Below are 25,806 nucleotides of genomic sequence, written 5' to 3' on the forward strand. Positions count from 1 at the left end.
TATTGGTGTGAGGTTGGGGGAGTTGCTTAATCCCTCTGGGCCTCAGTTGCCCAGATAATGGATGCTAATAACACCTATTCCCATGGGATTGTTAGATTCAGTGAGAGAATAAGTACTAGGCACTTAGAATAGTGCCCCACAGGTGGTCAGTGCTCAGTGAACATTGGGTCCTATCGCTACTCACTCTTCTCAGGGGGTGAGGCAGCCCTCGGTGTGGACAGCGTCCCCCAGCCGGGTCCTGAGCCCTGGAGATTCAGAGGTGGTCAGTGCACCCAGGGTTCTCTGTTCTACCAAAGTCTGTGCAGGAAGTCGAGTTAGCAATCCACGGTTGCTTCATAAGCATGGGATTAGAGCTGAGCAGAGTGCAGACTGGCAATGCGAGGCTCTTGGGGCCGAGTGTGGTGGGGCCCCGGGGCTCCCATTTCCATCACAGGGACTGGCCCCGAAGCTCCCTGTTCTCTGCATGGTGGAAGGGAGGGCTGATCTGGCATGGCGGCAACATCTGCTGACTCCAGCATCCACCAGGGTCGAGCTGGCTGACCTGACAGGGCTGGAGCAGCCCCCACCCTGGCGCCTCTTGGGCGGCCTTTAGGATTCACCCTTGGTTAAAGAAAGTCTTCCCAGAACAAGGAGGCCTCCTCCTCATTCAGGATTATGTAGTGGCTCCCCACCCTTGTCAGAACTGTTTTGAAAGCACTAGGAGATACTCTGGAAGAACTCCTTCCCGTCCCTGTTTACTTTGGTTCATGAATAGACTTCCTTCCTGCAGCTCAGAGTATAATCAACCAGGCCCCCCCCCCCCCCCTCGCTTTGGACAAGGCTGGTCAAGTGGGGGAGGGCACCTGGATGACACTGATCTGCATTTGGGTGCTACCTAGGGATCAGTTCTCTGGGGCAGCGCTTCTGGAACAAAAGACCAAGCTCACCCATTATATGATGGTTTTTTTTTCTCATTTATTTCTCTTTTAGGTTAGGAGTACTTTGTAATCCTCCTCAAATCTGACTTTATGATTTCCTCTTTGCTTTTCAGTACTTAAATCATTTTTGGTAACAACAATAGCTGCTATTTGTTAAATTTTATTTATTTTTTTTCAGTCATCTCTACAATCAACATGGGGCTTGAACTCATGACCCTGAGATCAAGAGTTGCAGGCTCTTCCGACCGAGCCAGCCAGGCGCCCCTAGTTGCTATTTATTAATTAGCCAGTGTACTGATTGGGTGATTTCCTTACCTGATCTTTAATCCATACAACAACCTGATTCCAATTTCATAGATGAGGAAACTGAAATCAGAGGAATCGGGAAGACCAGTAAGTGGCCCAGTATCGGTGTGTGGGTTTGGTTTTGTTTTGGCACTGCCTCAAGATGTTTAGTATTTTTCAGGGCGCCTGGGTGGCTCGGTGGGTTGAGCATCTGACTCTTGGTTTCAGCTCAGGTCATGATCTCAGGGGTCGTGGGATCGAGCAGCGAGCACCGAGGGGAGTCTGCCTGAGATTCTCTCTCCTCCTCTCTCTGCCCTCCCCACCGCGCGCTCACTCTCTTTAAAATAAATACATAAATCTTAAAAAAATGATTAGTATTTTCCCCCTCAGTTGAAATGAAAGAGAAGATGTTTGCTTACTTTTGTCTTCCAAAACAAGCTCTTGAAACTTCATTCAAGACCCAAGCTGGGAAAACCAAACATTTTTGAAATGCATGAACCCAGATCTTGAAAGGACAAGAAGTTTATGTTTTGTTTTGTTTGTTCATTTGGCATATCAGCAATTAAAACCCTTTGTATGAACGGCTCACAGTGTATCCACATATAAAAACTTAGGAAGGGATGAGGAGCCAGACAGAGTATGGGGCTTGAGGAAAGAGCTCAGTGCCGGGGTTGGGGGGTGAGGGGTTGGGGGGGGCTTGCACTGGAAGGTGGCCCAGCTGAAGACTAGCCACTGCTTATGCCCCAGGGGATGGCTTGGTGCAGCTCCTTCGTCCGGCCTTGTTTGGCAAACCATTCTTCCCTGACCTAAATAAATATGCCCCGTTGCCATAAAAACACCCATAGGGTGGAGCCTGGATATCCAGACATGGTCCTGGGAAGGAAAAGCCCCTCAGCACCAGTACTTGGGTGGGAGGCAAGAGATCTAGTTCAGTGCTCCAATGCAATAATGTCCCATGGTTAGGATCCCAGGACCCCGACTGGCCCTCACCAGCTGGCTGACTGGAACTCTGGCCTCTGAGGGGGTCAAGTAGTGTCACCAGCTGGGAGCCACGGAAATCAACTGCTGCAGCGGATCCGGGAGGGTGTGGAAGGAGGCAATGTCCGGGTGAGAGATGGTGAGCGTCTGAGCAGGGCAGTGGTCAAGGATAGATAGGAGGTGTATTATGGGGTAGGATCGATAGGACATGATTGATACGGGCCCAAGTCCAAATGCCTTCACTTAGCTTGGCCGCTCCAGCCTCAAGCACTGCCACTCCCGTGGCCGGTCTCCGCTCTCGCTGGTTCCTGAATGTTCGCCCTGTGTCAAGGCTCCATGCCTCTGAATGTGCCGGGCTGCCTACTGCTGGGGTTTTGTTGTCTGTCTCCTCAACTCAAGAATGAGATCCTTGAGGGAAGGTGCTGAATCTCTTCTCTCCAAACCTCACCCCGGGCACAAAGCCTAGTTGCACCACGTCTATTTGTTGAGGAAAATCAATCAATAAAAAAAACGACGCAGGGTGAAGGGGAAGGAAGGAAGCGAAGAGCAAAGGAATGAAGACATTGGGCGCCCTGTCAGACCTTGTTATAATCACTCCTCTCTCTGATGTTACACATTAATCCTCACCGGAGTGGAGCGAGGCAGGAGAGGGATGAGGGTAGCATCTGCCTCTGCTGGCTGCTGGAACTCGAACCAAATCAAACGGGAACAGTTCAGAGAACATTCTAATATTCTGTCCCAACAGTTTCAGTAAGTCTGCCGCATGGCTAGAGAGACGCAGTGCCTCCTGCAGACACTGAGGTGGGTTTTGGGGGTGGGGGTGGGGACGCTGAGAACCACGACAGAGAGAACAAGATACAGGTGGACAAAGGCCCTGGCAACTTGTGCCAAGTCCCGAGCTCCAGTCCTGGGTGTACAGACAGCCCGTGAGCTGGGCCTTTCCGACTGCTCTTGCTGATTTACATTCTAAAATCTCTCTCTCTCTCTTTGCTTTGACTTTTTCTGTTCCTCCCTTGCTACTTCCACACTGACTGATCCCCCAGGTCCTTGGGAGACCAAAATGTAAGCCAGAACAGGAGAGAGGGCTTGAATTAATTTCAGTGTCTTTGTGTCTTGCAGTAAGATGGAAAAATCTTACATCTTAAGGCCTGTTTGTCCCAGGCTACTCTATTTTCTTTTCTTTTCTTTTTTTTTTTTTAAGATTTTATTTATTTATTTGAGAGAGAGAATGAGACAGAGAGAGAGAGCACGAGATGGCGGAGGGTCAGAGGGAGAAGCAGGCTCCCCGGGACTGCAGGATCATGACCTGAGCCGAAGGCAGTCGCTTAACCAACTGAGCCACCCAGGCGCCCGCTACTCTGTTTTCTTATGGTTTGTTCCCATCAATTCATTTTTTAAAGACAAGATTCGTTTCCTCTAATGTCCGAGTACGAGATGTTAAGACTGGGAGGGTTCAGAGCACAGGTTTGGGAGTCGGGCAGACACTGGCGACTTTGTGGAGTGACCTTGGTCAAATTCCTTTGAAGTCCCCGCTCAAAGCTGCTTCTCTGGCTGTTTTCATATCCGGAAACGGGGGAATCCAGTACCGTCTGCAGTCAGGGGACTACCTACCATACCTGCAAGGACTTCATAAACTCACCTCGCATTTCTTGACAAGTATTGTAATTAAAGTACTGCAGTCCTCATCTTGCAGGTGGGGCAGCCAAAGAGCATGCCTGGGGCTTTGTGAGCAGTGAGTACCTGGGTCCAGGCCCAGAGTGCCCCTTCCCCACGCAGTCAGTCCCTTTGGTGGTCACACTCTCTTTATCCTTGGTGCTTTGGTAGAGATCTGGAAAATACTCTCTGGTTCTGGCCACTCGTGGTTCTAACCTCTTATTTCTTTCTCATCCAAAAGAAGTGCGTGCTTGGAATGGCTTGAGTCCCTGGCCCCAGGGGGAATCCAGAAGGCTGGGCGTGGAGGTCTGCAGACTCCATGGAATATGCAAGAAGCTCTCCCCCAAATTCAGCTTTTAATGGGGGCAACGGCCGCATAGGCCAAGGAAGCTGTCAGCTCACTTGCTCTGGGCTGGAATGATAGCAACACAGCTGGCTCAGCTGCCTTTCTCACGTTGATCACAAGCTCCAATGGGCAATTTATATATGTCTTTGATTAATAAAAAATGGAGCAATGAATGAATACTTAATTAACGCAGTCTGGTGGGTAAAATCTTTCAGAACCTGGGCTGGGGGTGAGGCAGGGAGTAATCATAGGGATCCTTGGGAGTGAAAAGGCAGGGGCACCCCACCAGGGCGGGGGTGGGGCTGGGTTCTGGAAAGCTGTTCAGTCCTGGTACTCGGCTCTCTGATTCTGTGCGAGGGATTTGCTTGGCAGCCCTGGGAGCCTGAGATCAGGACCGAGGTTTGAGCTGGTGGGCCAATGGGCAAACATGTATTCTGTGGCCACGCAAGCGGGCAAGGTAAAGCACCTGGAATAGGGTGCGTGTGTGCGTCCGCAGGTAGCCATCTGTGTCCTCCGTGTGTGCTGGGTGTTTGTGCTCTTTTCCGTGGGTCTGCCCGTGCGAGCCACAGTTTTGAAACGAATTTGGTTAGGGGAAGGAGGAGAAGCGAAGCGGCCAGGAGGCTGAACGAGGATCAAGAAAGATGCAGAGATGCCAACAGGCGCGGCTGGGGCCGGAGGGAGGTAACGGAGCGAAGATCCCAGGCCTGGGCGGACAAACGCTCGAGAAATGGTGAGCGGGGCGGAAAGGAAGTGCTAGAGAACCGGGGCCGGTGGACCTCCCCCGACACCGCCCAGCCAGTCAGGGCCCTTCCGGACGGGGCGGGGGGGTGAGGGCGGGGCTGGGAGGGGCGGTGAGAAGCGCGAATCCAAAAGGCGCGGGGCGTGGGTGGCGCGGGAGTGCCAGTGAGGAAGCCTGCCGGGTAGGGCTCCGGAGCCTCGAGGCGCGGGGCGGGAGGCCGGTGACCCCCGCAGAGCATGGGCCCGGGGCGGGGGTGGGGGTGGGGGTGGGGGCGGCGCCCGCGGGCCGGACGGGGTGCGCGTGCAGGAGCAGGTGCGCGCGGGCCTGCGGGGGGGGGGGGGCGGGGCGCGGGCCCCGCGGCGCCCTTTCGGCAGAGGGTCACGGAAGGTCCTGTTGGAGGTGGATATTTTGGGCTTTAGACTGGCCTATGTTGTGACTGACTAGCCCATGTGACCTTGGGCAAGTTGATAACATCCCATGGAGCTTTTATTCTCTTGTCGGTAAACTGAAGAAGACAAGACAGCTAACTTTGCCAGGTTGTTTTGAGCCTGCGAGGAGCTCCGTGAAGTGTCACCACCGCCCCCCACCCCAGTCGCTGCTGTTTCTATTTTGGGGGACAGTCTTCAGAACTGGGCTCGGTTTCTGCATCCCCAGGTGCTGCCATTGTGGGGTAGCGAGGCTTTTTGCAGCTGTTCTAACAGTTGGCCCTTTCTGCACCCTTCCCAGCACGCTTTGTCCACCTCTACTTTTCTTACAAGTCCCCTGTATCAAGCAGCCTCTGCTTTCTTTTACAGGATCCAGAGAATTGCCCACCGCTGTTTCTTGCCCAGGCCCGAAAAAAGCCAGAACCAGAGCCTATTTGAACAGAAGGGCTTGCCAGAGGAATTTTCCAAGTGCCCAAAGGCCAGCCCTTGAAGTGCCTGTGGTCAGCCCGGGAGGCCCTCGCTGAGATTTGGGGATCGGCTCCACCTCAGGCCATGCCAGGCCAGGGTCTGCCCCTTCGAGTGGCCACCCTGCTGACGGGGCTGCTGGAATGCCTTGGCTTTGCAGGAGTCCTCTTCGGCTGGGCATCACTGGTGTTTGTCTTCAAAACAGAGCATTACTTTGAGGAGCTATGTGAACCGGTTGTGGGGCCGATGGGCAATGTCACAGGGGAGGCTGGTAAGGGACTCCTCTAGGGAAGCAGAGTGTGGTTCCCAGGCAGTAGGAAGGGGTGGGAGGATTCTACCCCCACCCCCTCCCCCCCACAGTGCCAGCTTTTCTGGGGTCAGAGGTGAGGAGTGTCATCCTCCCCACCAACTCCCCAACCTTGGTCTAGGAGGTGCCTGGGGAGGGAAGTACCAGCCCCTGAGGCTGTCACGTTTCAACTCCCTGAGATCTCCCTTTCTCTCCTCCAGACTGCAAAGCCCAGGATGAGAGGTTCTCACTCATCTTTACCCTGGGGTCCTTCATGAACAACTTCATGACATTCCCTGCCGGCTTCATCTTTGACAGGTTCAAGACCACCGTGGCTCGTCTCATAGCCATGTAAGTCCCAAAGGCCCGGCCTGGGCAGAGATAGGCAAGACGGATTCCTCTAGCAGTAGCCATGCTTGGAGGAGACCCAGCTGGGCAACAGGGCAGCCCTGCCCCGCCCTGGCCCAGCAACTGTCAGAAACAGCACAGGATGTGGACTCTGTCTAGATCCACCCTCCTCTCTGCACCCCTACTCCCCTTACCTTTGCCCTGTTCTTCCTTTGTTCAATGTGATTGTGTATTCAAATTGAGCTGGAGCACAGGCCAATTTCCTTTGAGGGCTGGCTTGATGCCTGGGGAACTGAATAGGGGAACTGAAAATTGTCACTCAGGGATCCTACCAGGCTTCTCATCCAGGTCCCTCAGGCTTAATTGTCATCTCATTCCCCCCCCCCCCACCCCGTCATTCCCTAGAGATTTAGTAAGGTCTCCTGGGTATCCCCGATGGTGGGATTTCCTGACCCCCTCACTGGAGCGGAGACAGTGGGGGTTTCATGGAGGGGAAGGGACCTCCTCTTGCTCAGACAGGATGCCACGGTAGCCAGCCAGCTTCAGTGATGAGCAGTGGCCTGCCAAGGCCTTAATAGGACCAAGGGCAGGAGGCTCCTGGCAGATATATGGAAAATGAGTTATCAGACAGAGGGACCGGAGGGCTGGCTGATAAAGCAAGTTCCTGCTCTGTAAGCCATTGGGTGTATAATGACTTTATCTCAGTCTGTCTTTGGCTTGGCTCCTGGTCTCCTCTTCTTCCCACCCCTTCCTTTGGCCCCTGCCTCCTCTCCAGCCTTCGTATGTTAAGAAAAACTCGGTCTTCCTTGTGTTTCTCTTTTACTTTCACATACAACACCTCACTTCTGATACATCTGGTCACCAAATGTGTGGGTTTCTCCCCCACACCAAGCAATTCTTTGATTGTCCTACAATTTAACTCAGTTCTGACACCATCTCGTTGGGGAGAGTGTCACATCCTGTGTGTTGAGGGCTGGGCCCCACAAGACTGCCCCCACTTCAGATGCCAATTGCAAGTTGGTGGGTCCCCCCCACAGGTTACCCACAACTTCTGTCTGCTTTGGCTGCCAATCACGGTTCCCATGACCTCCTCCCTCTTGGACTGGATTAGTTGCTAGAACAGCTCACAGAACTCAGGGAAAGACTCGTGTTTACCAGTTTATTAAAGGATACGATAAAGGATACAGATGAAAGCATACAGGTTTGGAAGCTCTCTGAGCCCCATCCTAGTGGGATTTTATGGAGGCTTCTTCATGTAGGCTTGATCAATTACTAACCATTTCTAGCCCCTCTCCCCTCTCTAGAGAAGTGGGGCAGGGGAGAGGGGCTGCCAAAAAAATCCCAAACTTCTAATCCTAACCAATCCGTGGTCTTTCTGGTGACCAATCCCCATCTGGGAGCTATCCGGGAACCTACCAGAGTCACCCCACTGGAACAAAAAATGCTCCTTTTGCTCTTATCATGGAGTTTACAAGGGTTTTAGGAGCCCTGTGTCAGGGACTTAGGACAAAGACCAAATATGTTTTTCTTTGTGTAAACCACAATATTGCAGTGCAGCCCCTGGTCTCCGGACATGGATCCCTTGTAGCAGAAACGATCATAAAGGTCGAAAGGCAATGGCAGATTAACAGAAACACATTCAGTCATTAGTAACTATCCAGTCCATCATCATACCATCTGAAAATGTCTCCCTGGGACGCTTATGCTCACAGGCTTCCATTTGATCTTGTCAGGGTCCAAAAGCGGGAGGGGTCTCAGCAATATATCCCTTTACCCTTCAGGCATCCGGTATAATTGAGCGAAGAGACAAGATCCTCTCTTGCACTGAGCCTCTTTTGGAGTGTTCACCTAGTACTGGATTTCCCTCCTTGTAGAACCTGCTTATTCATTCCCTTGCTCTCTGATTTTCCTTCTCTCCATTGATACCGTAACTCTTCCGCCTTTGGAAGGGATGTTGGGTTTGGCCACTGTGCTGGTCTGGAATACTCGTCCAGCAAGTGTCTTCCCTTTCCGGTAGGGCGAGGTTACCCCTGACGCAGAGCTAAGCGGGCTCTCTTTCCCACCAGGCAAGATGGCTGCCTTCCCTGTTTGTCCCAATTTTGGCAGATAGAGGGAAGGCTCACAGCCTGCCCCACCAGGCACTTAGGAATCGTAACATAATGGTTAAGAACACAGTTAGTTTCCTTGCTTAGGAATCATCTCTGCTTCCAGCCCTGGTAGTGGTAGCCCTGGTCCTGTGACCGTAGCATGAGGGGAAGTTCCTCTAACCACAACACTGATGGGGGAACCATTCCCCACTCAGACACCGTGTCCATCCCTCGTACACGGTTGGGTGAGAGAGAGAGAGAGAGGCAGCCACTTCACATACAGCCTGTTCGAACATACTAGTCCTCCCATTTTCATGCACCCCTCAAATGCCATAGTGATTTCCATAGGTCTGTGCCCCGTATGGCCAAGTTTCCATTGCCGTCCTGTAGGACCGAATGGCCAGGCCATTGGCCACTGCCTGCGGGTCCGAAAGACCTGAACGTAGGGGCCTTTTCCTCGGTAGGTTTCTTTCCTCTCTACTAGGACAGCAGCATGAGGTTCCTTCAGCCCACTGAGCTGATCTGTTTCTACCTTTTTGGATCAGAGTGATGGCCTTCCGAACAGGATGTCATTGTCCCTTCACCTTGGAACACAGCCAAGTAGCTCTGTGTTGGTCAACTGGGGGCTCTTTATAGGGCACCATCCAAGTGACAGTAGAATCCAGCCATTCCCCACACATTCCAGAGTCAGTCCTTGCGGGGGGGGGGGGGGGGGGGGGGTGGAAGAGGCTCCCTGGTCGTGGTATCTCATCCTTGCAATTCCCCAGGCGACATGATCCTGTCTTACCACTGCTATTTTTAGTATGGAATTCTTCTGTGCATTGCCATCCCCATTAGTGCATTTCTCCGATACGATCCTAGACATTGTGGGTCTTTCATGTTTGAAGATCATTTTTTGTACTTCAGTTATCTGTGTGGATTCAATTAGTGTCTGATAGGAAGATGATAAATGCCCCGGAAATGGAAATTCTCTTGTCCAAGGTCCCAGTAGTTGTTGCTGGGAGGTGACCACAGACTTTTGCCATAAGCCCCAGTGAGGGCTCCCCAGAGGGTCACGGCACAGGGAATTCGTGCCTGACCAGCACTCTGCCTTCTCTCCCACACCGTCTGGGCTCGGGCAGTCTTACTGGCTCCCAGTGCACATGTCCAGTTGACAGGAAGGTTGGATTTAGACACCTCCTGTCCCAGAGCGCTAGCTGGGGAAGCCAGTCACGCGCAGGGTCCAGCCCCATGATCCAGTCACCTAAAGGACTCACAGCCTCTTCTTGGAAGCCTGTTCAGACATACCGGTTCTCCTATAAACATTTACCTTTCTTCCAGTAACCCTGACCTTCCTCCCCGCAACCTCCTTAGGACTTGGTCAGCAGGTGGTTTCTGCCGTCAGGTGGGTGAGGTGTTCCCAGCCAGACGTAGTATCTAGTTGTGAAACATCAGGGAAAGGAGACAGCAACTTCTTTATGGAGAGCATGTTTCAACATTCCAGCTTTCATAAACTTACCGACTCTTACGTTATCATGTGCTCTCAGTCTAACTGAAGCCTGTGGCCCGGCTGACGCTTCCCTTACCAAGGAGCCCTGGAAACTTCTCTACTCCCTTCCCATTTTGGCCACTCCTGTGCAAAAGGCTTCGGGGCCAAGATGAGGGGTAGAGTCAAGGGAGCCTGGTCCTTCTGTCCGTCTGGAACCTGATCAATCTGCTTAACCGTTGCCCCCAGCACTTGCTGGTTGGGTTTCTCATTATGATCTCTCTGTCTTCTGGCTTTCAACGTTTTTCAAACTGGGGACAAACAGATTGGACTTGTTTGCAGGCACTTTAATGCTGGGGGCTGGCAGGGGTCCCTTTGGCCCACTCAGCCTTCGGCAGTGCTGTATTAACATCTTTTTTTTTTTTAACCCCAATAACTGTCTGTTTCATTTATCTTACATCTCTATAACCCTCTGGAGATTTCCCCCCAAAAGGGTGAACCCACGACTCTCCTCTGTTTCCTCTTTGTTCCACTCCCATCAATATTTGCTTTATTCCCCTTATTCTTTCTTTCTTTATTTTTAAAAAAGATTTTATTTATTTATTTGACAGAGAGAGACATAGCGAGATCAGGAACACAAGCAGGGGGAGTGGGAGAGGGAGAAGCAGGCTTCCCGCCGAGCAGGGAGCCCGATGCGGGGCTCGATCCCAGGACCGTGGGATCATGACCTGAGCCGAAGGCAGATGCTTAATGACTGAGCCACCCAGGTGCCCCTTCCCTTATTCTTTAATAACCATTTAAAAATGTCTACCCTAAGACCAGTCTCTTGATTCTCCCCTCTGCCTGTCCCCATTCTTTTGTTAATTAACCTAATACATTTATTAGCACCTATAAGACCCAGGAGGGGAAACTGAGCCAGCAAACTCAGTAAGCCTTCCCAAACTGGTTTTTCCCTTTTGCAGCAATGGGTTTTATGGGGTGCCCACATGAAAGGGGTCCCCTTCACCACAGCATTTACCACGACCTGGACACAGGTCACCGTAAAGCCACACCCACGTGGCTAGCATACAAAGCCTATGGGCTGTTCCATCTGGGATGTTCCCTTTGTACGGGGCATGGGACCTTACAGTGGCCCCTATCTATGCCCCCAGGGACAGCCTCCTGTGTGTGTGGATCACGCGTGAGCTCTAGGTCCTGCAGCAACCCGGACATGCCCTTCCACTCTGCAGCATTCAAAACCAAAGATACTACAGCCCTCAAATTAGGCACGCTCCCACTCCATCTCAGGGAAGATTCTCTGGGAAGCTGAGGATACTCTTCCACAAAATGTACCAGCTCCTTCGCATGGCACCATCCCCCCCCCCCCCGGTTGAGTTCTTTCCTCCTCCCACACTGACGACCTTCTTGGGAACCAGAGGTCTTAGAGGGACTTTTGGTTGTTCCTGCATCATTTTTCCCTTGGAGGTGATTTCGAGGCTAATGGCCAAAGCTCTGACTTACCCACATCTGACCCTGGTCTAGCATGCAGGGCTGACCCGGCACTCTCTTTCAATTTCGTGTTAGCTATTATGGATCACAATAACCGAGCGCTTGTATCTTTCAGCTTTTGCTTATTACTTTGCCCTTCCCGTGCATCCCGTGAACCCACTCCTTGGGAGCTGGGTCCGTTTCTGAATGCCAAATTGGTAACTTCTCCCTTTAGTGACTGATAGCAGGGCACCTGCTGTTCCACGCCATGGGTCACCCCGTGGTCACCCAGGAGCCAGGGGCTCTTCATCCCCTCTCTCTCCTCGAAGCACAAGTTTCTTTGAACCTGGGCCGTTCTAGCAAATCCCACTTCAACACCAACTCTATTGGAAAATCCTACATACCTCCTTCTGCATTTCTCCTTGACTTTCAACAGAACAATTCACTTCTGACACATTCCGTCATGACGTGTGTGGGGAGTCTCCCCAAACCACGCAATTCTGTGACACCAGCTGAGTGTCCTACAATGTAACTCAGTTCTGATACTGTCTCCCTGGAGAGTGCCTCAGATCCTACAGGTTAAGGGCTGGGTCCCATGAGACTGCCCTCTACTTCAGATGCCAATCATAGGGGATAGGTCCCCAGTTTACCCACAACTTCTGTCTGATGTGGCTACAAACCAGAGGTTCCCATGACCTCCTTTCCCTTGGATTGGATTATTTCTAGAACAGCTCACAGAACTCAAGGCAACATTTACGTATGTTTACCAGTTTATTAAAAGATATGATAAAGGATGCAGATAAATAGCCAGGTGGGGAGATATGTAGGGTGAGGTCTGGGAAGTTCCCAAGCACAAGAACTTTGGTCTGGTGGCGTCTGGGGTGTGTCATCCTCCTGGCATGTGGTTGTATACACCAGCCCAGAAGTTCTCCTTATGTAAGCTTGATCACTTATTTTTTTTTTTTAAAGATTTTATTTATTTGACAGAGAGAGACACAGCGAGAGAGGGAACACAAGCAGGGAGAGTGGGAGAGGGAGAGGCAGCCTTCCTGCTGAGCAGGGAGCCCGATGCGGGGCTCGATCCCAGGACCCTGGGATCATGACCCGAGCTGAAGGCAGACGCTTAACGACTGAGCCACCCAGGCGCCCCAGCTTGATCACTTATTAACCTTTTCCAGCCCCTTTCCCCTTTTTGCAGAAGTGGGCGGGCCCGGCTGAAGATTCCAAGTGTCTAATTATGGCTTGGTCTTTCTGGCGACCAGCTCCCACCAGGAGCCATCCAGGAGCCCACCCAGAGTCACCTGATCGGAACAAAGATGCTCTTAGTGCTCTTACCACTGAAGAATTTACAGGTGTTTTAGGAGCCCTGTGTCAGGCACTGGGGACAGGGACCAAATGTATATTTCCTATTATAAATCAGAACATCACACTTAGGCACTGCTTCTATTATCCCATGCCTTGCAAGATCCCCAAACTGCTAAGAGATCCCCATAAGCTTGGGAATGTGGTCCTGAAATCACAGTGCCCTAGAACTTCTAAATCAGTCCAGTCATTTCCTTTTATAGCAAAGGCTGCTGAGGCACAGAGAAGGACAGTGCCTTACCCAAGGTCACACAGTGAGGAGGAATTAGAACCCAGAAGTTTTGCTTTGTAGACCGGGCACTAATCCCTTTCTCCAAGGGATTGGGCTGTTGGGACCCCACGTGGGAGGACCTTGGCTCTCTCTACTCTGCCCTCTGGACAACACTTTCCATCTCCCGTTGTACGTTTCAGATTTCTCTACACCAGCGCCACACTCACCATAGCCTTCACCTCTGCAGGTGAGTGCTGTCAGGTGGGTGGGAGGGATGAAGCTCAGGGGCACCTGCTGGGTGGGGCAGGTGCAGAGAGTGATGAGGTCCGCAGGCTTTGAGCTCGAGGGGATCTTTGCGGGGGTTATTGTTGGTCTATGAAACCAGTCTAGTCAACTGAGAAATGCAAAAAATAAGGACAATGGAGGGACTGCTTCAGAGAGAATTTATTCGAAAGATTACGTCCTTCCTCTGGTGTGTGTTAACGTGTTCTCTTCTTAAAAACGATAGTATGAAGGAGGGTTATTTTAAAAAATAACCTTGATTTTATTTTTAAATTTTTTTAAAAGATTTTATTTATTTATTTGACAGAGAGAGACACAGCGAGAGAGGGAACACAAGCAGGGGGAGTGGGAGAGGGAGAAGCAGGCTTCCCGCGGAGCAGGGAGCCCGATACGGGGCTCGATCCCAGGACCCCGGGACCATGACCTGAGCCGAAGGCAGACGCCCAACGACTGAGCCACCCAGGCGCCCCAAAAAATAACCTTTATTTAAAAAAAACCCTATAATTTAAAAAAAAATTATTTTTTAACCTTTTTTTATTTTTTTAATACCTACATTTTAAAAAATATCCTTATTTAGTAGGGCAAAAGTTGACAGCCCTATTGTAGTCAGCAGTTTTTGCTTCACATTTTACTGATTGATGGACAGAGAAAACTCCTAAAGTCTGAGAATTTCAGTCTGATTCATTCTCCTCTTCTCGCATCGTGGGGAGGAGAAGACGGGCGGCCGAGAGACGCCTTGCCAAGACTTGTAGTGGGACACGCTCTTTCCCGGTGTCTCGGTCCTGCTGGCCGAGCATGATGCCTGGCACCCAGGAAGCGCTCCGGGTTTAATGGACCAGGGAACCACAGTTCACGGCCGTTCTTGTTCCGCTCTCACAGCACCCCATGAGATGGAAAGAGCCAGGACTGTGATTCCCATTTAACGGATGAGGTGACCGAGTCACAGATCAGAATCCAGCTCCAAGTCCTGCAGTGAATTAGAAGCTGTGCTTGGGGGCCGAATCCAGGCTTCTCTCCCCAACAGTGTCAAGCATGAATGGAGGGGCTGCTTGGGGTTTAATGAACGAAGGGAGCAGTGGCTTCACTTAGAGTCTTGCCTCTGCCTGTGGACAGCCAGGCCTGCCACAGACCGAGGACCACCTTTGGGCCCAGGAGACCTCCGCAGGGTCCCTCGGCAGGATAGTGGTCAGGACCACTATCTTAAGGTCCTCAAAGGATGCTAGCAGGCTGGCTAGAATTGGGGCCCTGCCACCAGGATTGTTGGGAATTTGGAGAAGGTGGGAGCCAGAGTTTGGGGCTCTGTGTTTGGGTTACACTGTGACACCACCCCACCTCTGTCTTTGTTCCAGACTCAGCCCTGCTGCTCTTCCTGGCCATGCCCATGCTCACCGTGGGAGGAATCCTGTTTCTGATCACCAACCTGCAGGTGTGAGCCCGCCCTGACCCCCGGGCACCTGGCTGGAGGTCGGGGAGGGTGGAGGGAGGGAGAAGCGCCATTCTGTGCGGGCTACCTCCAGTGCGGCCGGCTCGAGCCAGGGCGGTAGCTCCCGGGATGAAGGCGGGTGTGGGTATAATGAGGGCCTGGCACGTGCCCCGTGGATGGCAAGAACCAGCTCAGGAAGAAGTGACGCCTCTGTTCTCTAGGTTGGGAACCTCTTTGGCAAACACCGCTCAACCATCATCACCCTCTACAACGGGGCGTTTGACTCCTCCTCGGCAGTCTTCCTTGTCATCAAGGTAAAAAATACCAATGAGCAACCTGTATTGCACGCTTCCATGTGCCAGATGCTTGTCTTGTGAACTTTGCCTGATTTCTTTCCTTCAAGCCTCCTGCAGCCAGTAAACATGGCGCTTGAACTTGGAGCCCAGACCTGTCTGGTTCTGGAGCATCCCCTGGTAGTGATTAAGCTCTTTACACCTACCTAGGATTTCTGGGGAGAGGCTGTGATGCACTTGGGTCGGTGTTGGGCAGAGGCTGGGAGCCCCGTGGAGGGGGGTGTTTGCGCCTGTGAGCTTCTGGTTTGGACTAGAAGGTGAGAGGAGGCCAGTGGGAGCAACAGGGGCAGACACAGAGGCCTCTCCAGCTCTCCCAAAGGCTGGTGTTGGGGATCCGGGGGCTGGGCTGTTCCAGTGCTGTTAGCGGCCCCCACCTGACCTGACAGTCTTTCCACCTTCTTCGTTGCTAATAATTCTACCTGGGCAGGGAGGTGCCCAGCCCAGAGGATGAATCCTGATTGACCTAAGCCAACGGGGGCAATCCCTCTCCCCCTTGTTAGTGATGGGGAGAGGTGGTCATATTTTCCAGTCCTTGTTAATGAGATGAAGGGTGTGTATCCTGGAAGAGTTTAGGGGACATTCTCCCTCCCTGATGGAAGGTGAGAGCAGAGCTGAAAGGAAGCCTTTCTCCTTGGTCCCCCTGCCCAATTTTTCTTTCCAAATGTTGTGGTAGGAGGATGTGATAGCTGGAGTTGTGGCAGCCATGCTGTGATTATGAGGCCACCAGCTGGAGGACACGAAGGATGAGTGAGTGGAAGGAATCAGAGAATGCAGGTCCTGCCCAACTTGGGACTTCCCTCCAGGCTTTGTGTTAGGCCAGAGGCAGTGGGTACAGCCCATGGGCTATGGGGGAAGAGAAGAGGATCTCTGGGAGTCACTACAAGACATGAGACTAGCTAGCTTAGTCCCATGAGCACCTTGGCTTGGAGGGCCACCCAGAGGCTGAGCGCCAGGGGCACTTACTCAAGCCTCTCTACCACTGGTACAAGAGCCAGTTTCCTGGTTCTCCCTCCTTCCCCTAGGTGTGCCTTCCTTTCTCTTTTGTCTCCTTAGAATTGGAAGGAGAGAGAGTGTCCGAGTAGGATCTGAGCTCTTAGTTTAATCTGACCTTGCTGCTTCTGACTCTGACCTTGAGCAGTTCATTGCACCTCTGTGGACCTCACTTTGACCCTCTGTAAAAGGAGGAGGTGGGCTAGATCAATGGTTTCCAAACTGGGTGTTGAGGAACCCTGAGGGGTTCTCTGCGGTGTTAGGTCGGTCACCAAGGAGAATGAGGGGGAAGATGGCTGAGCCGCTTCCCGCTGATGTGTTTCATAAGTTGAATTTTTGTGTGAAGTTTTGTTTAAGTAAAAGGACTTTGCTGCTATTAAAAAAAAAAATAAAACAAAAAAGCAGTGGGCTAGCAGATCTCTGAGAAGCCACTTTAGGAGAGTCTCCAAGGCTGTGGGGATGGGTGACCGTGCCCCTCCCCCCCACCCCACCCCAGCTGTCGAAACGTGGGGTGAGGGTGAGCCTATGTGTGCGTCAGGTGTCCTTGATCAGCCTTCAGGATGGAGGGCAAGAGCCTCTGACGGGCTGGGGTCCCAGCCCCTGCTGCTTACACTGACTCTTCTGTTGTGTAAAACACACAGAACATAAAATTTACTCTCTTATCCATTCTGAAGTCTACAGTTCAGTGACATTAGGGTCACTCATATTGTGCAACCATGACCACCATCCATCTCCAGAACTCTTCGCAACCTTGCAAAACTGAAACTCCGTGCCCATTAAACAGTGACTTCCTATCCCCCACCCCCCCAGCCCCCCAGGCCCAGCCCCTGGCGAGCACCATTCTCTTTTCTGTGTCTGCGACTCGGATGGCTCTGGGCCCCTCATGTGCGTGGCAGCATGCGGTATTGATCCCTTTGTGACTGGCTGATTTCCCTCAGCGTGATGTCCTCAAGTTCACACTGTAGCCTGTGTCAGGGCTTTTTTGGGGTGAATGCTATCCTGTCGTATGTGTATGCCACACAGTTCGTTGGCCCATTTATCTGCCAGTGGACGTTTGGTTTGCTTCTACCGTTTGGATGTTGTGAATAATGTTGCCATGAATATGGGTGTCATGCTGACTCTTTTCCTCTTGCTTCTGCAGCTGCTTTATGAACAGGGCGTCAGCCTCAGGGCCTCCTTCATCTTCCTCTCAGTGTGCAGTGCCTGGCATGTAGGGCGCACTTTCCTCCTGATGCCCCGAGGCCACATCCCCTATCCACTGCCCCCCAACTACAGCTACGGGTAAGCACTGTGATCTGGCGACCGTGGGCCTGAGCCCTCCGCCTGACCTGTGGTGGGAAGCCAGGGGTGGGACAGATGTGCTAGCAAGGCAGAGGAGACCTGTCCCAGGACAGCAGGACAGCAGCAACAGTTAGCTGTTGCTGTGTAACAAACTATTCCCAAACTCAGTGGTCTAAACCATTCAGCATTTATTGTTTTTCATGAGTCTGTGGGTAGCTGGCCAGTTCTGCTGATCAGAGATGGGCCTGGATGGTGTTGGCAGGGCTCGCTCAGGCCTCTGGTCATCTGCTAGGCTAGCTGGGGCTGGCTGGGCTGGATGGCCTCACATGGGGTTTGTCTGGCAGTCCTTTGGGGTGACAAAGATGTCTGAGTCACGTGGCTCTCCTCCTCCATCAGGCTAGTTCCAGGGTTCCAAGAAACCGTGCAGACGTGCACAGAGTTTCTCAGAATTGGCCCAGCGTCACTTCTGCTGCATTGTCTTGGTGGAAGCAGCTCCTGGGGCCAGCCCAAATACAGGGGCTGGGGACCCCGTCAGGGCTGCCAAGACCCATTGCAGAGGTTGGAGAACAGGGGAGGTGAAGAAGTGTAACTGGTTTTGCAGTCAGCACCTCGGGTGGTGGTGGTGGGGGCATTGATTTGTTGCTCACTTACTATTTGCCCATGCGCCCTCTGATTGCATTGCACAATAATCCTCTCAGATAAATATCCTTATCTCTTTTTTCCAAATGAGAAAAAAGAGGCTCAGAAAGGCTAAGTCTGAGCCATACTTCTATGATTAGGAGGAGGCAGCACTGGGATTCGAACCCAGGCCTTGCCTGTTCTTCTCACGCTTCCAGTGGTTCCCAAACTTTGCTGCATATTAGAATCACTAGAGATCTTTGAAAAAATATGGAAGCCTGGGGGGTGCCTGGGTGGCTCGGTCGGTTGAGCATCCGACTCTTGATTTGGGCTCAGGTCGTGGTCTCGGGGTCGTGAGATCAAGCTCCGTGTCGGGCTCCCCACTCAGCGGGGAGTCTGCTTCTCTCTCCCTCTCCCTCTGCCCCCGCCCCCCGCTCTTGCTCTCTCTCTCTCTTTAGAATAAATAAATAAATCTTTAAAAAAAATTTGGAAGACTGGATCCCGTGCCCAGGCATTCTCATTTAACTGGTCTGGGCTGTGGCCTGGGTGGGATGGCCGTTGACAGGTGTCTCCAAAGTGCGGTGAACTTCAGGAGCCCCCGCACTGTTCCCTGCGGCCTGAATCTCAGGCTCAGCTCACAGTCCTTGGGTTGGGCTAGGGGCTTCTCTGTCTGTAGCCTGCACTCCAGGACTGACACCACTGAGGGAGAGAAGAACACAGCGGAGTCTGATAAGGTGGAGATGCAGACCAAAGAGTTCCCTCCAGCAAAGGAAGGTGAGCCCCCCGGCTAACCCATCTGCCCCTCGGACCCTGACTTCTCCCTGCGGCTGGCCTGGTTCTCTGCTTCTGGAGCTGCCCCGGGGACGCAGCATCAGGAAAGGTCCGTCAGAGGACCTGTAGGGGCTTCTCAACCCCTGCCCCTGCCCGCCTCTTATGGAGGGTCCACAGAGGGGCACGGCTTCTGCGTCTTCTCTTTCTGTCCTTCTTTTCTCTCTCCTCGGCTCCTCATACCTCCTCCCCGCTCCCTGCCTCCTTTCCCTGCAGCGTCTGTTTTGGGTCTTCGGTTATAAACATCACAAACCACTGCTGGCAAGGTAGAAGCGAGAACAGGATTCTGGGAAGCTCAGAGAACCAAGGGAAACATGAACTTGTCAGGCTCCGGGAAGAGGAGAACCCGGATGCCTCTGGGGACCCCCAGACTAACATCACAGCCGGTCTGCGATAGAACCGGTCAGCCCTGGGTGAGGAACAGGACAGCTAATTCACGGTCCCACCTGGACCATGAGAACGGAGGCAGGGCCCGGCTTCCAGAACAGACTCGGGATCCCGGTACCGAAAGCAGGGGAAGGGACGTGGGGCCGCTGGGACAGTAGCCGGCCGCCCCTCATACTCCCCTCTCCTCGAATGTCTGCGTTCTCTTCTCCTTGTCTTTCTCTTCACCGTCCTGGCCACGAAAGTGCTGGTACGGAAAGTGTCACTGAGTCCAAGCTGTGAAAGACAGACCGGGTTTCAGCAGGACAGAGGAGGACGTGGGCGGGTCACTGAGGGTCGTGGGGCCGGGATAACAAAGCTATAGAGGCGGGACGAGCTGGTTGCAGGCATCTGCAGTCCGGGAGGAAGAGGAGGTGAGTTCACTCCTTAGACGGTCCTGCCCACCCGCTCCCCTCCTTTCTTGTAATTCATGCCCAGGTGCTTCCTTCCTTCCCTGTAGAGACCCTGGAACCAGGGAGGAAGCAGGAGCACCGCTCTTTCTGGCGTTATGCCCTCTCCCAGCGCTTTGCCTGCCACCTGGTGTGGCTGTCCGTCATACAGCTGTGGCATTACCTCTTCATCGGCACCCTCAACTCGCTGCTCACCAACCTGGCCGGCGGGGACAGAGCGCTGGGTGCGTGGTGGGGGCTGGGCGCAGCCCCACCTGGCAGCGCGGCCCCACCTGGCAGCGCGGATCCTCGGGAGGAAGTCTGAGCAGGGGTGTGGGGAGGAGGGACAGGCAGGCAAGGGCAGGCTGGGAGAGTCCTTTCCTGCAAGGCAGTGCTGGAAATGCTGTACCACCCACCCCCTCTCTGCCCTCCTCAGTCAGCACCTACACAAATGCCTTCGCCATTACTCAGTTCTTCGGGGTGCTGTGTGCCCCCTGGAACGGTCTGCTCATGGACCGGCTCAAGCAGAAGTACCAGAAGGAAGCCAAAAACACAGGTGAGGCCTGGGCTGCAGAGGGTCGGGGAACCAGGAGGGGAGGCATCTTCATGCATGGCCAGAGCCACCTTCTCTTTTGTTCTTAATCCTTTTCTCCTTGCATCTATCCATCCATCCATCCATCCATCCATCCACTAGTCGATGAGCGTTTGTTATATGCCAGCCATAGTTCCAGATTCCACCATGGACTGGGCCAATAGGCCCTCATTCTCAGGCCATCCTCAGTCTAGAGAATGACGGGCAAGTAATCAGGCGTCACCATCCATGAAGTCAGCTCACAAGGGGTGATGGGGACACAAAGAAGGGCACTTAGCCTATTCTGGGTGAGGATGGGCTTGATGTCCCGGAAGGCTGCCTGGAGGAAGTGGCTTCTAAGCCGAGGCCTGAAGGATGAGCAAGAAGAGAGGAGATGAAGAGGAGGGCCCTGGGAGAACAGCCCAGGAATACAGTGGGGTCAAGGTGATGAAGAGCAAGCAAGCAAAACCTTGAAGACTCCCCAAAAGGAACTTGAGCTGGCTGGGGCGCCGAGGAGAAGGGGCTGAATGGGGGAGAGGCAGGTGGCTGTGCTTAGGAGCATGGACACGACCCTTGGACGTGCCTGGAGGAACAGAGGGGCGCTGAGTTACCCCCCTTCCCCGGTGCTGCCCCTCCTACCCCTGCTGGGGTATTTTAGGACAAATTGCAGGCATCAGATCATTTCATCTGTAAATACTTCAGTCCGTGTCTCTCACAAATAAGACCATTTTTATTGAAACATCACCCTAATATCGTTATCATTAAACAAAACAGTAATTCCTTAACACCCTCTAACACGCAGTCCTGTCCAGATTTCCCAAAGTGTCTCAAATATGCCTTTTCCTAGTTGGTTTGTTCACATTAGGACGCACACAGGGTCTACGCCATTATTTCGTTGATGGCCTTACTCTATCTTTTTCAATCTGTGCGTCCCCTCCCCTCCCCCCACGTTTTGTTTTTCTGGTTGTTTATTTGTTGAAGAAACTGGGTCATTTGTTCTATCAGATTTCCTCCAGATTGGATTTGGCATCTTTTGGTATCACTTGGAAATGTTTCGCTGATTGGGTATTTCCTGTAAACAGGCAGATTGGAGGCTTGAGGAGATGCCGTTGAGTATTTTTTGGCGAGCAGGCTTGGGAGGTGGAGCTGCGGGCTTCCTCTGGCTCCTGGCGGCAGCCCCCCGCCGGCCCGGACTGTCCCTGTTCTTACGATGTTAGGATTGATCGGTGGGTCCAGACATTGTCAGTCTGATCCGCCCAGGACAGAGTTTCCCATCAGCTGCATGGGTAATGATTTTAGTAGCTATGGGTGATCACTGCCGGGATCCATTATTTTATTAGGATTGCAAAATGGAGATTTTCTATTTCTGTCTTTCCTTCTGCTTTTAATTGCTAGAGTTCCTCTAGAAAGAAAAGCTTTCTCTCATTGACTGCTTTGTACCCTGAAGTAAGTGCTTGGTTTTTCCTATGTGTACCAGTTTCAGAATAACGAATTGGGTGCCTCAGCAACCTCTAGGGGGGGATGACTTGTCGTTTCTCTGTTATTTAAGTAATTGATTTACTTTTTAATGTCATTTCTCTTTTATTATTATTGTTTTTAAAGATTTATTTATTTATTTTAGAGAGGGGGAGAGTGCGGGAGCGTGGGGCGGGGTGGAGAGAAAGGGAGAGGTAGAGAATCTCAAGCTTGACCCTGAGATCATGACCTGAGCTGAAACCAAAAGTTGGATGCTTAATTGACTGAGCCACCCAGGCGCCCCTAACGTAGCTTCTGTTGTTTTTTTTTTTTTTTTTTTAAAGATTTTATTTATTTGTCAGAGAGAGAGAGGGAACACAAGCAGGGGGAACAGCAGAGGCAGAGGGAGAAGCAGGCTCCCCGCTGCACAAGGAGCCCGATGCGGGGCTCGATCCCAGAACCCACGGATCATGACCTGAGCCGAAGGCAGACGCTTAACCATCTGAGCCACCCAGGCGCCCCCGTAGCTTCTGTTTTAAAGCCTCATTTTAAATATATTTGATGGGTTTCAGTCTGGAAGGGATAGAGCATTCACGAACTTGAGCCTTCATGTCAGCTCTTCTCTCTGCCTCTCTTATCTACCCGGTGAACTCCTATTCACCCTCCAAGGTCCACTTCTGGTTCAACTCTCTCAGGGAAGAGTGAGGAAGAGACAGTCATGATTCTTCTGTATGCTCCAATCAGTCCATCTCTGGCCATCAGGCACTTTACCAATGCAGAATCAGCATCCTTTAACACGCTGCCATCAGATTTAGAGAGTGTCTTATTCTCTAGCACAGTGAGATGTTCGGGGCTGTTTCAGGGGGTGCATTTCCTGCCCCGGGCCTGAAACAGCCGTTTCTCCAAGTAGCCCTGGGTCCCGCTAAGTGGGAAATGGTATTTAAAGACTGCAGTCTGGATGCTCGGCCTTCCAGTTCTCCTGGGTCGTCTGTGCTTTTAGGTCTTGGGTAGAGGTAAGATGTACTGATATTTTAATTCATAGTTTATTTTGATTTTACTCTTGATATTATATCTGTGTCTCTTTTCCTCTGAAGATCGTCGTTCCTAACAATGCTGTATACTTACAGTGTATATCCGTCTGCCGCGTGCGGCCCTCTATGTACACATACGCATATACAGCATTTTAAAAATGTAGTTTGTGCATAACGCTTGGCTTCACAATATCAGTGCTATCAGAAACAATACGACTGATGAATGCCGCTGCCCCTCCTTCCCCCCCTTCCTCCGTCCGTCCTTCCTTCCCACGCCCTTCCTTCCTTCCATCCATCGACGTGGATGCAGCCTGGCCCGGGCGGCAGCTGGGTGGCGGCTGTTTGGTCTGTTGCCATCACCCGAGTGCAGCGAGGCTTACCTGGCTGTGGGGTGGAGGGGCCAGAGCACGTGGTCCCTGCTAGGAGGCCACTGTCACAATCCAGGCGTGCGTTGATGGAGACCTACAGCAGGTGGGGGTAGAGAGCAGTGGATGCATTTGAATGGCATTCAGGGGGTGAATGATCAGCGCCGATTGATGGATTGGAGATGAGCACTGGGAGGGAGCGGTTTCTGCCTGGACGGTGGGTGGACGGTGGCTCCGCCCTTTCTCCCATCTTCGTGCCCTGTCCCCGCCCTCCACCGTGCTCGCCTCCACACAGCCTCTTCTTCCCTTTGGACCAGGGTCCTCGGCCACGACGGTGGCCCTCCGCTCGGCCGTGCCTTCTCTGGCCCTGACGTCTCTGCTGTGCCTGGGCTTCGCCCTCTGTGCCTCGGTGCCCATCCTGCCCCTCCAGTATGTCACTTTCATCCTGCAAGTGATCAGCCGCTCCTTCCTGTACGGGGGCAATGCTGCCTTCCTCACCCTCGCGTAAGTGGGCTTGGGCTGCGTTACCCCACGGGGACGTGCCAGCGCAAAGGGAAGTGTGCTGGAGGTAAAGAAGTCAGGAGGTGAGGATGGACCTGGGGGTGGTCCACTGAGGGAGGCAGGGTCTGGGAGCAGGTGTAGAGGGTGAAGTAGAGCTAGAGGCTGGTGGAAGGGATAGAGCATTCACGAACTTGAGCCTTCATGTCAGCTCTTCTCTCTGCCTCTCTTATCTACCCGGTGAACTCCTATTCACCCTCCAAGGTCCACTTCTGGTTCAACTCTCTCAGGGAAGAGTGAGGAAGAGACAGTCTTCCTTCTTTGTGCCCTCGGCACTCTGTTCTTGCTTCCTTTGCTAGTGTATGCATCATCCAGCATGGAGTGGTCTGTTAATGCGTCTGTCTTTTCCTTGAGACCTCTCCAAGCACAGCCTGTGTCTGGGTCCCCGCACAGTGCCTTCTCTGTGTCCTGTGGCTTGAGTCAAGGTGAAGGGGGGAAGGTCTGTGTGGGCGTGGGAGGGTGAAGCCAGGCCTAGGACGGGGGACTTGGGAACAAGTGGCTGATGCAGGCCCACCACGGCCAGGTTCCTCCTTGGAGGGAGGGTCCTGGGAGCTCACTGGAACCCTGTTTGTCTCTTTCCCCAGTTTCCCTTCGGAGCACTTTGGAAAGCTCTTTGGGCTGGTGATGGCCTTATCAGCCATTGTATCTCTGCTCCAGTTCCCTATCTTCACCTTCATCAGAGGCCCGCTCCAGAATGACCCGCTCTACGTGAGTACTGGGGGGAGGGGGGCGTGGTCCTGTCCTTAGACCAGCAAGGACATCCAGATTGGGACACCTCAGTGGGGCCCCAGCAGGGGGTGCCCCAAATCTGCCTGAGATGGTTCCTGCAGGACTGTTTCTGCACATGGGTACATCCTTGGTCTTATTTCTCAAACTGGGGTAGCAGAGTACCCTGCCCTATGGCTGGGGTACCTGAAACCGCAAAACTAACATGGCATGGCTTCCAAGAAAGTCTATATTATTAGAGATTTGGGGAGAAAATTTTTTTTTTTTTTTAAGATTTTATTTATTTGCGAGAGAGACAATGAGAGACAGAGAGCATGAGAGGGAGGAGGGTCAGAGGGAGAAGCAGACTCCCTGCTGAGCAGGGAGCCTGATGCGGGACTCCATCCCAGGACTCCGGGATCATGACCTGAGCTGAAGGCAGTCGCTTAACCAACTGAGCCACCCAGGCGCCCGAGAAAATATTTTTTATGTGTGGGGAAACACATAGACATATCCTGGAGGAGAATGTAAAATTCTCACAGATTCCAAGTAAAAAGCCAAAACTTTAAAGACATTTCCTGCTTGTGGTGGGTGCAGGCTGAGCCCGGCCCCGGCTCTGGGGCAACAATACGCACGGGTTCCCAACGTTGGTTCGAGGGGCAGGAGCTCTGTGGTCTCACCCCGGCGTCCCCACACCAGAGGGATGCTCGTGGGCCCAGCTCTGAGAGGTGGGAGGTGGGCATGGCTCTCCACCTCTTTGCAGATTGAAGACATAGGTTCGGGGATTTGGGTTCTGTGACTTACATTTCAGAAGCACATAGCTAAGGAGCAGAAGTCTTTTGACTTTGAATTCAGTATTCTGACCATTGCACAGCTCCCTTAGCCTCATTTAAAAAAAGATAAGCAACGTGTAGAGCAGTTTAAGTCAGTCATTGGGAGAAAAAAACAGGACTGAACTAAAAACCGGGGAGAATTTCTTGCTTGTGGTGTCAGACGACTCCAACTGTATTCAGAAGACGCGTGTTCTAGCCACTGTCCCCAACTTCCCCTGTGACCTTGAGCAAGTCATCGAGTGCTCTCGAGACCTGTTTCTTCATCTCTGAAATGGGCACACTGTTCCTCCCCTATAACTGAATAACTGAAGGCTTTCCCCGGGGCACCGTAGGGTCTGAGGAGAACGTAGAGGCCGCACCTGGCCCAATTCTGGCCCCTTTGTTCGTGGGGCCGCTCAGAGTTCTGGACCTCACCTGCCCCATCTCTCTCCCCCAGGTGAACGTGATGCTGATCCTTGCCACTGTGTTGACGTTCGTCCACCCCATCATGGTGTACTGGGAGTGCCGGCAGGAATGGGGCTCTCCTGCTACCGCCTAGCTCAGAAGCTCTCGCTTTCCAGCCCCAACGATGTTTTGCTAATCTTTCCCCACCTTTGAGGACCCCGCGTCCAGGAGCACTTGGCCTGTGCAGGCTACTGATAAGTAGCCATTACTTTTTCTTTCTTTT

General features: G+C 52.6%; 1 protein-coding gene across 2 annotated transcripts; it reads left to right on the top strand.

Moving 5' to 3' along the window:
* The first annotated feature begins 5,084 nt into the window (after positions 1 to 5,084).
* Positions 5,085 to 25,806, top strand: SLC43A3 (solute carrier family 43 member 3). Of its 2 annotated transcripts, XM_044919388.1 has the most exons (14): positions 5,085 to 5,099; positions 5,713 to 6,079; positions 6,316 to 6,445; positions 13,235 to 13,281; positions 14,666 to 14,742; positions 14,961 to 15,053; positions 17,224 to 17,363; positions 17,760 to 17,771; positions 18,670 to 18,755; positions 19,693 to 19,866; positions 20,058 to 20,177; positions 23,361 to 23,547; positions 24,186 to 24,309; positions 25,576 to 25,806. In XM_044919388.1, the coding sequence occupies exons 2-14, from the start codon at positions 5,896 to 5,898 to the stop codon at positions 25,675 to 25,677; spliced, it is 1,476 nt and encodes a 491-aa protein (XP_044775323.1). In that variant the 5' UTR covers positions 5,085 to 5,099; positions 5,713 to 5,895; the 3' UTR covers positions 25,678 to 25,806. The 2 variants fall into 2 exon arrangements, with proteins under 2 accessions (XP_044775323.1, XP_021540520.1); XM_021684845.1 differs by lacking the exon at positions 17,760 to 17,771 and having other exon boundaries at positions 18,640 to 18,755.

The sequence above is a fragment of the Neomonachus schauinslandi genome, chromosome 11 (genome assembly GCF_002201575.2).
Source record: "Neomonachus schauinslandi chromosome 11, ASM220157v2, whole genome shotgun sequence".
Lineage (NCBI taxonomy): Eukaryota > Metazoa > Chordata > Mammalia > Carnivora > Phocidae > Neomonachus > Neomonachus schauinslandi.

Bases quoted from the DNA above. Each gene is read 5' to 3' on its own strand.
- SLC43A3 (XM_021684845.1), top strand. From the start codon at position 5,896: ATGCCAGGCCAGGGTCTGCCCCTTCGAGTGGCCACCCTGCTGACGGGG. The intron at 6,080-6,315 runs GTAAGGGACTCC...TCTCTCCTCCAG, and splicing joins CAATGTCACAGGGGAGGCTG to ACTGCAAAGCCCAGGATGAG. The intron at 15,054-17,223 runs GTAAAAAATACC...TTGCTTCTGCAG, and splicing joins CAGTCTTCCTTGTCATCAAG to CTGCTTTATGAACAGGGCGT.